The sequence below is a fragment of the Ochotona curzoniae genome, unplaced genomic scaffold (genome assembly GCF_017591425.1).
Source record: "Ochotona curzoniae isolate NIBS_2020 unplaced genomic scaffold, NIBS_Ocur_1.0 scaffold_4701, whole genome shotgun sequence".
Classification (NCBI taxonomy): Eukaryota; Metazoa; Chordata; class Mammalia; order Lagomorpha; family Ochotonidae; genus Ochotona; species Ochotona curzoniae.
Genome location: NW_024467122.1, coordinates 19,808,128 through 19,823,063, shown reverse-complemented (window position 1 = coordinate 19,823,063; position 14,936 = coordinate 19,808,128). Strand labels below are relative to the sequence as shown.

Genomic DNA, 14,936 nt, shown 5'->3' with positions numbered 1-14,936 from the left:
TGAGGTTTGCCTATGTGGGTCTCAACTGACTACCCACTGCTAGATTCCCTTTGGTCATCCTCATTTGTCTACCCTTGCTCACATATTCTGGTTCTGTGCTCTCATGGGGCAATGAGGGGACTATTCCAGGTCTCCAGGAGAACCAGTCTTGCCAACTGGGCCCTAGACTTATAATCAATTAGTTTCATGGTGTGGTGACAAACGTCTGCACAGTTGTCTAACATTAAGTTTCCCTTCAGAAATTAAGAAGACAAAACTTGTCTGTTTTCTCTATGGCAAAGATTCCATTTTCCTACACAAAAACACATTTTTGACTCTATATGGCCATTTAAAAATTTCAACACTAACCCCAGGTACTCACCATCCTCCTTTGCTATTTTTTTTTCTATATTTTTTATCCTCAGTGCTTTTGCTGCATGCTGAACATTTTACTTATTTTCTTGCTTACTCTTTCTCCAGGTGGAATAGAAGCCCCACAAGGACAGGAATTTTGATTTATTATTATTGCTGTACCCAGAGCAGTTTAACATCTAAAACATTGCTAGGTAAGCATTTAGATATTTCAGTGGTGAATGAAGAACTGTGCTTTCTGCTCACTGGCCAGGTCATTGGCCACCCAGGGCTGTGGGCAGCCAGCCCACAAGTCTATCACGGTTCCTGGCCCCCGGCCTCCTTGGTTGCTGCTCTCTGGACAGCAGGCACAGTGCTCACCTTCAGCTTGTGTTCATGTTCCTTGTTGACCCGGGCCAGCAGCTGAGCTTTCCTTCTGTTGAGGGCATCAATAAGGGCATCACACTGGGCCACCAGACAGGCCTCAAACTCCACACTGTTTTCCTGCATGAGAAAGCACATTTCTCAGCTGCAGGATACAGAGCATCTCAGGCTGTCAGAGCAACCAGAGCTTCCCTGGCCGTGCATGGCACAGAAACCCCTGCTGCAGGGAATTACAAAGAACTCGGTCCATAATGCACATACTTTGATGTTTATAAAAGGTAGATGGGCAAACTTCCCTCTACAGTGGTAGAGTTTTTGTATGAGATTTAGACGGAAAATGACAACTATTTATTGTCTAAGCTTGTTTTTATCAAAAGGAAACCATTTGCACAATCTGGAAGATATTAAGTATTATAAAGCCTTGGTCTGTGGTGTTGCACACGAGTCTCCCTGAAGGCTGTGCAAGTTCAGCCACACATGGTAAAATGTGGCAGTCAGTAAGGCAACTTGGAGGTGATGCTGAACTATCACATCTAAGGAAGAAAGATGAGGGCAATGGCTTTCAATATTAAACAATAGCCCAATAAAAATAGAAGTATTGAGATGTAACAACAATGGGAGAACATACTCAGTGGCTCTCCGATTAAGGAAAGCAAAGTGTGCACACAGGTGGGCAGTTAAGAACAATCAATACTGCACAAATAATCTCCTTTTGTGAAAACCAGACACAAGGCAGCAGTTTGCAGGAGGAAAGGTACTTGTATTAAGTGAACAGGTGTCTCAAGAATGTTTAAATGCGGGGCATGAAACTTTTTACTTCCAAAAATCTGAAAAAAATTTTAAATCTGTATATGCCACAGACATTTCTTATAAACAATTTCCTCACTGAAATATGAACGTTTGCTAAAGGTAATCTTTTCAACAACTTAGCCATACCAATTTGATTTTTAAACCATAATCAGGAAAAAATATGAATTTGTAAATAAAAAAAGCCAAATACTTACCTGTATACCAGTAATGCTTAGAAAAGAACACTCAACTAAGCCAAGGCAAACTTCTGGGAGCTGGCAAGGATGGAGCCTAATGAACTACAGTGTACTCCCAAAGCCCCTAAGAGTTAACTGTGTCTCTTTAGGGAAGAATGTATTGCAGGTACTTCCAACTGATAACTGTTTTCCAGTGCAAGGTCTTTGTATAAGGAATGTGTTAGCAATGTCTATAATTAATACCTTTTGCCTTTCAAAGCAACTGCTTTTGAATTCTCAGAAGAGACCTTGGAAAACATCATGAAAGAGTTCTCTAAGCCCCATGCAGGGTAACACTAGGGATCTGGTGTATGTGTGAGAAAGAAAGAGAGAGAGAGAGAGAAATTTCTTTTTGAAGGCTCCATCAGTGATTTTGAATAGAAAGGAAGTTTTGGTCTGGGTGAAGAGGGGTGGGGGCAAGCATGGGCTGCACATTTTGTGCCAGTACAAGCAAAGAAAGGCCTGATTGATAAACTCCATTGCTTTCCAAAACAGAAGAAAGTATAAAAACTGCTGGGTTTTTAGGGAACCAAAAGCTGTAACGGGTATGCATAACCAAAAAGTACAAAGAAGTCAGTGAGTAATGCTTTCAAAGCTTGGGTTACATTTAAAGAATAACTTACATCTTGATATGAACTAAATATTAACTCAAAGAGCCCACTTGTGGAGGTCAGATTAAGATGATTTCCATGAACTAAATCTCAAGGTCAGTAAGATGGGCAAAGTGTCTTTTAAATTCTGTTTTTCTGTGGGCCTTTGGAAATGTCCCCATAAGGTCAGAGACAACAAAAAGAGACACGAATCTACCCATGGCACATAAAGATACAAGAAAAGAGAGCTCTCTCCCTGCACAATGTCACGTGACAACCTCTTCACCTCCCCCTCCCCCGCTGCTTTCCCTCCCCAGGGGTTCAGGTACCTGGATCTGCTGTACCATGTTGCGGAGCTGCACCAGGAACTCCTTGGCTTCTTTGGCCCTGTCTGACAGTCCATTCAGTGCCTGGGAGAGCTGGTTCTGCAAAGAGAAAGAGAGGGATGTCACAGAGCTGGAATTACACAGAGCAGTAACAAAGTCACACAGAGCTGTTCTCAGATCAAAAGATTCCCAGAACTGGGAGTCATCAGCCTGCTTGGATTCCTCCTGTGTGAAGCTGGGCCATTGAGCCAACTGGACAAGTGGATTCTGGAAATAATGGCATCCAGGATCCTTGCATGGGTTCCTGAGTAGTTTCCTGGCCATGACAGGTGAAAGCCTCTCCCAGCTGCTATCTCTACCTAGAATTTCCTCAGCTCACAATTACTTACTTCATAGTTTATGTCATGCCTATTGCTGGGGATTAAGAAAGCAGAACCCAACAATGAGTAACACTAGTATTGCCAATACTACAATCCCACAATACAATACAATACAAAACAAAATTGCCAACACTATTTGGGTCTGGGCTTGGGATATAAAAAATAAAGAGTGTCAAGAAGAGGACCAAGGAGAGAAGGTATTGCTACTGGTGTGATGCTCTGGGACTGCTCGGGTAGAAAGACAAACACAATGGACACGATGCTATCCTACCTCACTCCACCAACACCCTCTAACTGTTCCCAAGTATTTCCCTATTGCACTAACTCTCCTCCACTTGAGCTTCCTAGTCCAGAAGGCTTACTCTCTGAGTTCCCACTCCACTCCACTCTCATAAAGATGCACTTCTGATGTGGAGAGAATGTTTCTGAGTAAAGTATCTGCTTTCCCAGCATCTCTTATCTATTGGGATAGCCATGGCACAGATTGCTGAACCAAAGGTTCTAAGTGGAAAACTTCTGAGGATGGAAAGGCCTGAGAAAGCTCATGTTCTTCTGCTGACTTGGGAACAATATGGCTGGTACAGCCTCTCCCTTTCGCCTTGGGCTTCCAACTTTATGATGGATGTGATGTCTTCTGATTCTCATTTAAAAAGGATCAAAATAGTAAAGGTTGGCGGGGTGGGAAGAGAAAGGAGTCTAGGTTCTAATGACATCTTGGAGCAACTGAGCCAGCACTTGTTGCCTCCTGCCATTTGGCTTCTTCTTACATGTGAAAAGTTAACTGCTTAAGTCACTGTACTAGAATTTTCCATTGTTTGTAGCCATTACACTGCACTGGCTACAAAATTCCATCTCTTTGGCAGGCTGGGCACATCCTATTAGTCCTCCTGCACAAAGAATGCCTTTGAAAACTAAAGCACTTTTCCTCCTTGTCAACATAGTACCTCATTACCCTATCTATCCAGCAAAAGGATAGGATCTTAAAATTACAGCTATTGAACCTGGAAGTGTTTTGTTTTACATTTGCCTTATTAAATTCAAAATTGGGCACTGACTGTCCCTAAAAACACGTATGCCAAATGCCTGGTGGGAGCAATGTGGGATGGTGGAAAGAACATAGGCTTTCAAAAGGTTCAAACTGTGGCTCTTATCCTTACTAGAAAGCTCATCTGCTGAATGACTCTAATGAAAAAAAAAATGGGAATAATAACAATATTTTGTAGTTGGGTTACTGTAACCTTTGAATGTATTAATCAACATGAAAACTATTCTGAATTTATAAATACTACCAGTTACTGGCTGTTCATTTTTTTTAATATGGTTTTACCTCATCCATAAAAGGAGAAGGATAAAGGTATTATTGTGGGCAGTGCATACGATCCTGTATCCAATACTCAGACCCCCCACTGGGGTACAGGGCAAGATCCATGCTTAATAGAAGCTATTTGCTGTGCTCATGCCTGCTTACACAAACACCTGCTGACTGGAGCAGGAGCTACTGCAAAATATTCTTGGTCACCAATACTTGGCTGTATGTACTAATGCTATGGTAGGCTAGATGCATAGACTAACAGAAAGCAAAGATGAGCCTTCAGCAACATCCTTTACTGCTAAGTACAGCAATCCCATCATTTGCGGGAATCATCTCCTCAATGATGATTTTCTATCTAATTTTTCTGAATGAGCAAAGGTTACTAGGATGGTTTTCCTCCTCCTTTAATTATAATCCATGCCTTAGGAATCACTCTTGGGGGTTTGGACACAGAAGCCAAATTCATTTGGCTACAGAGAAGTTTTTCTATCTGTGTGACTCCTTGCATTACAAGCTTGTGTAATACAAGTCATATCTGACACTCATAAAGATGTGCTAACCAGATGCTGTTATATACTTAGAAAAACAATTATTTAGTCATAGAAATTCCCACAGTTTTATATTGCAATGCAATAAATGAAGTACAAAATGTAATTTATTTCCAGATTCTTTTTGGGGGGGTATGTTCAGTTCTACTGCTTTCTATTTAATGTAATAAATAGACTGTAATGGTATTTGATAAACAACTACACTATAAGATAAAAATCCAGAAATCTTTCTCCTAAGCTCTGACTGTAGAAAGTGAACAAGATCATGAAAAATTGTAAAGAACTCTTTATCAGTAGAAGTACTCTCACTGTAAGGATTTATGTGCACCTTGCTTTTATAGGATAGCCTTTTGATTATATTTATAAGCTACATCTGATGTAGAATGCCATTGTGATTGATTGATTTAGCTTCCTAGAAACATTTAAATTCCTACTCCATGCTAGCAGATGCTCTGTATTCAGGACCATGGAGCAGCACAGAAAATGGATGACCAGAACACTGAAGATGAAAACATGCAGGGTATGTTTTCATTACAACATCTTTAGCTGTTCACGTAGTCATTAGAGACAGAAAGGTAGGGTTTTAAAAGCCATTTAAAATGCCTCATTAATGGCATTTGGGTTTCTTGGATTTTGTTTGTTTGTTTGTTTGAATTACTGTCACAATCTTAAAGTGAAGGAGACTGGAAAATGATGCAGCCACAAGGCACTGACCGATTGCCAGTTAGGTTGTACTTGAATCAGAGCATGCTCAGAATAGACATGGCCTCACACAAGCAGGCCCAGTTGTTCAAGCTTGAAGGAGAGAAACAAAATACTCATCTCCCCCTTCCCTTTTTTGCATACCTTTCCCTCTTCAACTTCCACTCAGTTCCCATTGTGTCCCAAAATAGTGATGCTCCCCAAAGATCAGAATCTCAACACGGAGGTGATCCTGGAGGGGTGGTTCAGAATTCATTTCTTAGGCTCAGTAAATGACTAACAGAATTCACTCCATCCTGATCAATTCCTAACTAACATCAGCCCAAGCAACTCAGATAGAAGACAATATTTCCCTCACTTTCCTAGCTGTAAACATAAATCACTTGTCATTTCCCTCTCAACTCAGAAGTTTGAATGAAGTGTCCTGGCTGTCAATGATGTTAACTTACAGGTATGGGATGGGTCAAAAAAGGTCAAAGAACTAGTGCAAAACAGACGAGGCAAGCTAGACCAATAGCAGTTTGATGGCCCAGAAAACGACTGTGTTGCCTCCCAGAGCATGGGGTACTTCCCAGACCTCCATGATGATGCAGTGAATGGGTCTCTCGATTTTGCTCTGGGAGTAATCTAGAAGTGACACTCCAGCTCTGAAATAATGTTGGACTGACTGAGGCTTCTGTATGGTGGCTTTGGTTTCCAGTGAATCCTGGCTTCCCCACTTTGTCATAGGTGGATCTATCAAGAATACTCAACAATTAATCAGCCTGTGCATCTCTCTCACAGTCTGCATCTAGGGAACTCAATAGATAATGCTCAGATTAGCTTCTTTATTTGCAACTTGGGGTTACAAACAGTAGTTGCAACACAGGACCATGATGAGGATTTCATCGCATACACAAAGCCACAATGCTAGCCCCTTCTTCGTGTAGATTATGGCATTGTGAGTACACCAGACAGAACTTGTGTGTATTAGAAGGCTCATGCTATTCAAACCTTCCTAAAGCATTGTGGTGTTTCCAGAATGGGTGAAGATATGGAAAAATGTGATATGTGGCATGTAGTTCCTATTCCATGGCTCTGATTGTTGCTGTTTCCCCTAAGCAATTATCTCCTTTCAAATGGAGCATAAATAAAATGAAGTCATTGTGGGAGGACAGATCTTAGATACTACAATGTTGTGACTGGATTTCAGGTTCTGCTGAATGTCTGCAACAAATTCTTTCAGTATCGCAGCACACCACACAAAAGCCACAGAGACTTAGGGAGCCAATGTCCCCCCAAGAAACTATGAACAATGTGTGAGGCAACGATTTTCATTTACTGTGCCCTAAGGTAAAACGTGTCCTGCAGAGCTCTCATGGGGGAGAATTGTGCTGCATTCCTGTGCATCTCCAATATCAGAGCTTGGCTGGTGAGGAGGGTAGGAGACTTGGTGGTTGGGCCAGACAGAGTCTCTCTGGAATTCACATGGTGGTCAGAGCTATCTGTCTTGCTGGGGAAAAAGACATTTGTTTTCTTTGAGAGGCAGATAAGCCATACTTCTGTCATTGGTTGTTGGACTATGCCAGACTTTGACTTCATCAGAAAGACTATATGAGAGAAACTCCCTAATTAGTAGGAGGTTCATTTGTGGTGTAGCAAGTTAAGTTTTCACTGCCTGTAATGCCAGTATCCCATTTAAACTTCGGTTTGAATCCTCCCCCTACTGCTCCATTTTTCAATCCATTTCCCTGTTAATGTAGTTGGGAAAGCAGTGGAAGATGATCCAAGTATTTGGGCCCCTGCCACCCACCTGGGAGATATGTAGCTATTGGGGAAGTAAAAGCATGTAAGAACTGTCTATCTCCTTCCCTCTCTGTAATTTTATCTTTCAAATAAATAAATTAAAAAAAAAAGAATTGTCACCATTTCAGAGCAGCAATGATTCCTGAACACAAATATCCTGTTCTTTCTTTTTAGAGGTCTTGCTTAGATTTCAACAACAACCAGAACTGGACCAGGCCAAAGCCAGGAGCCAGGAGGGAGGTTCTCCCACATCTTCCACAGGGGTTCAGGGGCCTAAGAACTTAGGACATCTCCCATTGTATATATTATATATATAACATATATTATATATATAATATATATTAGATTAATATAGATTAATATATAATATTGATATTATATATTATAATTATATATTATAATTATATATTATAATTATATATATAAGTATATATTATATATATATATACCTTATATATATATAATATATATAAGGTAAAGCTGTTGCCTGAGACACCAGCACCCCACATGGGCTTAGTTTCATTATCTGCTGTTCCATTTCTAATCCAACTTCCTGCTATTGGCCTGAAAAAGCTAGTGGAAGAATAGCCCAAGTGTTCGGACCCCTATCACTCACATGGGAGATGTGGAAGAAGTTTCTGGCTCTGCGTTTCAGCCTGGTTCACTGTCAGCTATTGTGGCCATCTGGGAAATGAATCAGTAGATGCAAGATTCTCTTTCTTACACCCTCTCTCTGCAACTCTGCCTTTAAAACAAATAAATATTTTAAAAATTTCTTATAAGACTTTGTATGTCTTGATGTGGTTGTTCCTTTACTTTGACTATGAGTATGAGAAGTGCCCACTCCTTTCACATTGATGAGGAACCATCAATCCTTTCTGGTAGCCCTAGCATCACATTTCTGAAACCTGACAATATGGAAATTAAGGTATCTATAAGATAACTCTCTAGTTCACTACCATTGCTTCAAATTATTCTGAGACTAAACAAAAACAATGTTTTACTATTCTAGCAATTGATCACCTTCATCGGCCAAAGAGAAGCTCTTTCAGTTATCTTAAAAGCTTCTACATTACATTTTGGTTTTCCTTGTCAGTATTGGAAGGTCTGTTAGAATCCAGTACTAACAGAGCAATTTCCATCAACAGTAGAATTAAGAGTGACCACAAATGTCATTCGGAAAAATGGATTTGGGCCATGTCTTTTCACCCTTTTCTCAGTATCCTCACCAGTTCATTTCATTGCAAGTAAACTGCAGTGCTAGCCTGGTGAAAAGAGGGATGGTTTCCATGACAACAGTGTTCTCTCTGCTACTTAGAATCTAGGATCTGACTCCCACAGAAATAAATCTGGCTAGGGGAATTGGTTGATATTGTATATGAATAAATAACTGTGCAGTCATTTCCCCAAAGAAAGTCTGTGATAAGTTTGCACAAACACAGGCAGGTTATGTGAGGTGACTGTTGTGCCCGCTGCTCACATACACATTCACACACACACACATGACATGCACAGAAATGTGTGTTCTGAGCTGCAGTTCATGCTGTTCCCTACCCACAAAGTGTGGGCTGCACAACCTTGCCCTTGACTGACCTGTCAGAATCCAAGATAAGAAAGCATCCACAGCAAATGACAAGTGTTTAGCCCCAACTGCATTTCTATTTAGTTCCAAAACTAGGGGAGGATCTCAAGAAGTTCATATTATGAAGCCATTTTGCATGGATTCCAATGTTTTTGGTGCCAAAATAAGCTTACCATTTAATTCCATATTTCTACAAACTTCCTAAACTATTTATTTATGCATTTAAAAAGCAGGGTTATACAGAAAGAGTGGGAATTCAGGAAGAGAAGGAGAAAAAGAGAATCTTTTAATCTGTTGGTTCATTTGCCAAACGGACCCAATGGAAATCAGGAACCTCACGTACGTGTCCCACATGGGTGGCAAGGGCCCCAGTGCGTGGCCTATCTTCTGTTGCTTTCTTCGGTGCATTAACAGAAAACCAGATCAGAAGTGAAGCAGCTGGGACTTGAACCGGTGCCCATATGAGATTCCAGTGATGCAAATGACAGCTTATTCAACTACATACATGGCAGGCCCCGTCAGGAAAATAGGAAGTATCTTAGTATTGGTTCTTTGAAGAGATGAAATTATCAAAGAAGTTCTTAAGCTTCCAGTAAGGTACATATTTAAATTTTTTATTATCCATTTGTAATGCGATTAAAATGATAATATTACATAAGATTTTCTTTTCTATTTTCTTTACTACCACTTCTCCTTAATAATTGACCTTATTTAAAAAACAGATATATAGAAACTTGGGTCTGATGCTGTGGTGTAATGGGTAAAGCCTCTACCTGCAATGCTAGCATGTGATGAGTACCAATTCAAGTCCCAGGTGCTCTACTTCCAGTCTAGTTCCCTGCTAGCATACCTTGGAAGAGAGGAAGATTACCTAGTGCTTCGACACATGCATCCATGTGGGAGATGCAGAAGAAGCTTCTAGCTCCCAGCTTTAGCCTGGTCCTGGCCTAGCCTGGCTATTGCAGCCATTTGGGGAGTGAACCACTGGATGGAAGATCTTCCTTTGTCTCTTCCTCTCTCTTTCTCTAACTCTGCATCTCAAATAAATAAAATAAAATTTAAAAAGAATAAAAATACAGAAACATTTTTGTATATATTTTTTCATTTAAAAATAGCTACAATGTGATTGTTTCAAATATTTTTAAATAAACACATATTTCTAATAACAGTTGCACAAATGATAATGGCCTATGCCTACTTGTAAGAGCCCTTGTCCTCATTCAATCTGTTGAGCCAGGGTTCTTCAGAACAGAGGACTCAGGTTGGACAGGAAGTCATACTGCAGAGAGGTGGGAATGGGAAAGAATACATAACATTGAGTGAGGGTACAAATATTGAAGGTTGTGTTAACCATGCTTTGTAGAATACAAACCTAGCAAAATGGTGCATTATGCTAAGAGGAATTGTTAAAAAGATTTATTTATTTTAAGGCACAGTGCTAGATAGAGAGGGAAACATACTGAGAGAGAGAGACAGACTCATTTCCTGGTTCTCTATCCCAAACCTGCAACAGACAAGGCTGAGTCAGGCAGAAACCAGAATCCAGAATCTCCACCTAGGTCTCCCACCCGAGTGACAGGAACACAAGTGTTTGAGCCGTCTTTTGTTGCCTTCAAGGAACATTGGCAGGAAGCTGGATTCAAAGTAGAGTAAGATAGGACTAGATCAGGAATTCTGGTAAGGCATTTTGGTATCCTAAGAAGCAACTTAACCCACTGAGACACAATGCTTACCCTGGTGAGCTGTTTTAAAAATCCACTGCAATTGTGTGACAGAAATCCTTCAACACCCAGGCAATCTTGCCCATAGCCAGGAAAGAAAATGATGACCAAACATAGTGAAGCCTGCCTCTGTGCACTATGCACTTTTCTTGTCCCCATTCCCCACCCCTGTCCTGCCAACGGTCTCTTGCATTCCTCTTCTCAGGACTTGGGAAGGATCTGAGACCTACTATCCTTTCACTCAAAATCATTCACATTAATTTTTTACCTAAACCAAAGATTTCTCTTTTAAATCTTTCACTTCTAGCTGTCAAATGAAAAATTTTGTCTCAGTTAAAAGAATTTTCAGTAATGTTGAGAAGAGTGGGAACAATTTTAGCAAGGAAAGGACCTTGAAATCACATTCATTTTTGCCCTGCTGGCTACATAGGCAAACCAGAAACTGTTTAGGGTAAAGCTTTTCTCCTCCATCCTTGCCCATGCAGGGGCTTTCTTCCTTGGCTCAGAGCAGTCTTCTGAGGTAACAGAAGGACTTGTTCTATGGGCCACTGGCAATGAGTTTTTCCCTGGCTCTTGAAGCTACCCAGTGTGGAACAGATTCTACCTGAGAGAAGTTCTTCTTATTCCAGACCTGTCTTCAGTCTTTTATAGGCCAACCCAGGCTGTTGCAGTCATTTGGGAGTAAACCAGCAGATGGAAGATATCTCTCTCAATCTATCTACATAACTTTCAAATAAATAATTAAATATTTTTAAAAATCCATAATAGTTTCAGCAACTTCATGTCCCTTTGGAAACTCTTTTCCCTCAAGGTATTTCTTCCTATTTTGCAATACCCTTCCCCACCCAAGTCTATCTGGTGTGTGCTCCCTGGTGGAGGGAAGGTCAGCAGCTTTTAATAGATCTGGTGTCTCTGGCTGTCTGTAGGTGGGGACAGTGTGAGTTCTGGGTTTGAATTTCAGGGTGAGTTGAGCCAGAATCATAGTTCTGTGATGACACACAGAGCCCTGGCTGTGGCTGTCACAGGCACAAATTAAAACAGAATGCATCAATAAACAAATACAAATAAACTTAAAATGCAGATAAAAATCAATTGAGATACTACTTCACACCCACTGGACTATACCCACTGGGATAACTATAGGTAAAAGACACATGACAAGTGTTGGAGAAATTGGACTCCTAATCGATTGCTAATCGTCATGTGAAATGGCACGGCCACTTCGTAAAAAAGCTTGGCAGCTCCACAAAATGTTACACAGGGTTACCACTTGATCTGCTTCCAAGGAGGCAGAATAGTCAAGGAGTCTGAAAGGATATATGCACAGCCAGCATGACGCAATCCAAATGTCCATCCGGTGATGAATGGAAAAATGAAATAATATATCCACATCATGAATTATTATTCAGCAATAAAAAGGAATGAGGCCCTGATACACAAGGTGATTCAAAAAGGGCACTGTGGCTACATGTGACATGTGACACATGACATATCTGAGTGCCAGTTTGAGTTCTGGTTGTTCTCATAATATATAATAGGAGGAAACAGATGACAACTCTAGTGAATGGAGTCCTGTCACCCACAGAAAAGAACAAGTGGAATTTTGGCCTTCTGGCTTCAGCCTGGTCCATCACTGACTATTTTGGCCATTTGAGGAATGAGCCAATGAGTTGTGTCTCTTTGTCTCTCTCCATTGCTCTTTGTTTCAAATGAACGAACATTAGCATAGATTTTTTTTTAATTTATGGGAAAAATGAAAAGATAAGCCCATTTTGGCTTAAGTTCGAAATCCATGCATAGTTCTTCTATAACAGGTACCTTTCATTAATTTCTGAAGGCCCCTCATAGGCTAAAAAGTAGAACCTTGAAAACAGGCTAAATGAAAGAAACCAGAGGCAAAAGGTCACATGTAAATGCTGTATGATCATAATTATATGAAGTTCTCAGAATGAAAAAGCGTAAGTATAAATTAGTAGTTCCTAGGGGATAGTGGGGAGAAGTGAATAGAGAATGACTGCTAATAGATGCAGTTTATTTGGGAGATATAAAAATATTATGAACTCCTGCATTTATAAGGAAAGTACAAGTCTGAATTTACCCAAAACCACTGAAATATGCCTTTTGGTAAATTTTGTAGAATGTGAATTACATCCCAATAAAGCAATTATGAAAAACAAGTTTCAGTATTTTTCTGACAAATGAAAAAAAGCATCAGTTATATAAAACCTAAATAAAATTTAGACCTCAGGCAAGTCCACTTTAAGTAAGCTAGCAGAAGCCATGAAGTCTAAAAACAATATCTAAATACTGTTCACTGAGAGGAAAAACAGTGATCCCTAGGAAATAGGTGCTATAAAGGCAACTTTACAGTGTGATTTTAAAGATTTATTTTTATTATTATTTTTTTATTGGAAAGGCAGATATACAGAGAGGAGAGACAGAGAGGAAGATCTTCCGTCCGATGATTCACTCCCCAAGTGAGCTGCAACGGGTCAATACTATGCCGATCCGAAGCCAGGAGCCTCTTCCGGGTCTCCCACGCGGGTGCAGGGTCCCAAGGGTTTGGGCTGTCCTCGACTGCTTTCCCAGGCCACAGGCAGGGAGCTGGAAGGGAAGCGGGGCTGCCAGGATTAGAACCGGCGCCCATATGGGATCCCGGGCGTGCAAGGCGAGGACCCCCAACCACTTGCGCCACCACGCCGGGCCCATACAGTGTGATTTTAAAAAGACATTTAAATGAGTCTAACATCATATAACATCATATTTTTATAAAAATGACTAAGCACCCTTACGGAGATTAGTTAGGTAAATCAACACTTTTTACACAAAGGGATATTTCTGAAGGAATAACGAAGTGTCCTAACATCGATCCTATTGAATTTGACATTTTTAATTTCAACGGCAAGTAGAAGAGGGCATCATCAGAGACAATACATAAATTTGCACGTATTTAAGCAAGATATCAGATTTAGGATCCAAAGAAATTCTGTTTGGGGCAGATTATGTGCTTTGCTTTTGATGTAAAATCGAAAAACAACACAAAACAAAACAATCTGTATTGTGGGTCAAGGAATGTGGAAATGTGGATGAGACAATTGTTTTCATTTTTTTTTCTTCCTGTATCTGGAGGAAAGGATAGAGGGCTCCTTTCAGCAGCCTAACTACATCAGTACCTGGGGATGCGGGACGGCCATTCAATATCATCCTATTTCTTCAATGTGGAGCATGTTTTGAGAGTACTGTTTAAGTTGTTTTGGTAGTTCTGAGGTGTTGCTTATTTCCTTGTTCCAAAGCTGAAGAAATCTTTCCAAGGTACCTTGGCTGACTTAGTCTACCTTAAAGTCTCAACTTGATCAGATACTTCCTGTCAACGCTTGGCTGGGAGAGTTGTCCAATTTGTTCTGCCATGCATGGTACTAGAATTTCTCTGCAGGTCTCAATGATCCGTCATATCCCCCATGCATATGTCCCTTCTCTTAGGACTCCTATATAATTGGGGGCAGGAAATCCCAGATGCTATGGAATTATACCATAAAATTAAAAATAAATAATAATAAAAACACTAATTTCTGAAGTTTCCTTACAACTATCATCAGCTACTGAGATTTGGCTAATGTTTCTGAGGGAGCCTTCTTGAAAAAGTACTTTAAAGGGAACTGGTTCAGATGCAAAGTGTGACATTGTATTCCTTTTTCCCTTAGATCTTTTCCCCATTTGGGCCATGGCCTCAGTGACAGGAACTCTTACTGTTATTTGGCCCCATGAGACAACTTAGTGGGTGGAAGAGACATGCCAAGAATGACAAAGCAGAAAATACAAGGAATGTGGGTCTCTGGTGGCAGTTTAGCCACCATGAGCTGTCTATCTTTGTGTTTGTATTATGTGAGTTAGATACAAATCTTTATTTTATTTAGGCCAATCTTGTTTTCTTTAAATTGCAAATCTGTTCCAGGCTTTATAAGAGGCCAGCAGCGGCAACAACAACAACAACAAAATCCCAAATAGAACAAAAATAAACAAATAAAAGAGCAAAGGGTTAAGTGAATAGTTGCTATTCCCAAATATCTCCACTAGGTGAAAAGCTCCCATTAGGAATACTTTTTGTTTTTACACTTGTTTTTAAGGAAGAAGAAAAAGTCAAGCTTCCCTCAAAAGAAGGAATTACTTTAATAATACAGTTGTTAGATTCTTTGTTGGCGAGGACTGTATGTTGAGTTGCTGAATCTATTTGTCTAAGTGGGCAGCTATTTC

At 40.3% G+C, this 14,936-nt stretch overlaps 1 protein-coding gene across 20 annotated transcripts in view; it reads right to left on the bottom strand.

Moving 5' to 3' along the window:
* TRIM9 (tripartite motif containing 9) overlaps positions 1 to 14,936 on the bottom strand; it is a 97,567-nt gene that overhangs the window by 43,066 nt on the left and 39,565 nt on the right. For 17 of the 20 annotated variants that reach the window (XM_040968579.1, XM_040968567.1, XM_040968572.1 and 14 more), the window contains exons 2-3: positions 2,659 to 2,754; positions 712 to 834 (exon numbers count right to left, since the gene is read on the bottom strand). The exons of the other annotated variants lie outside the window; for them this stretch is intronic. In XM_040968579.1, coding sequence (XP_040824513.1) covers positions 712 to 834; positions 2,659 to 2,754 — 219 coding nt within the window. The remainder of the gene's footprint in view (positions 1 to 711; positions 835 to 2,658; positions 2,755 to 14,936) is intronic. 20 annotated transcript variants of the gene reach the window in all.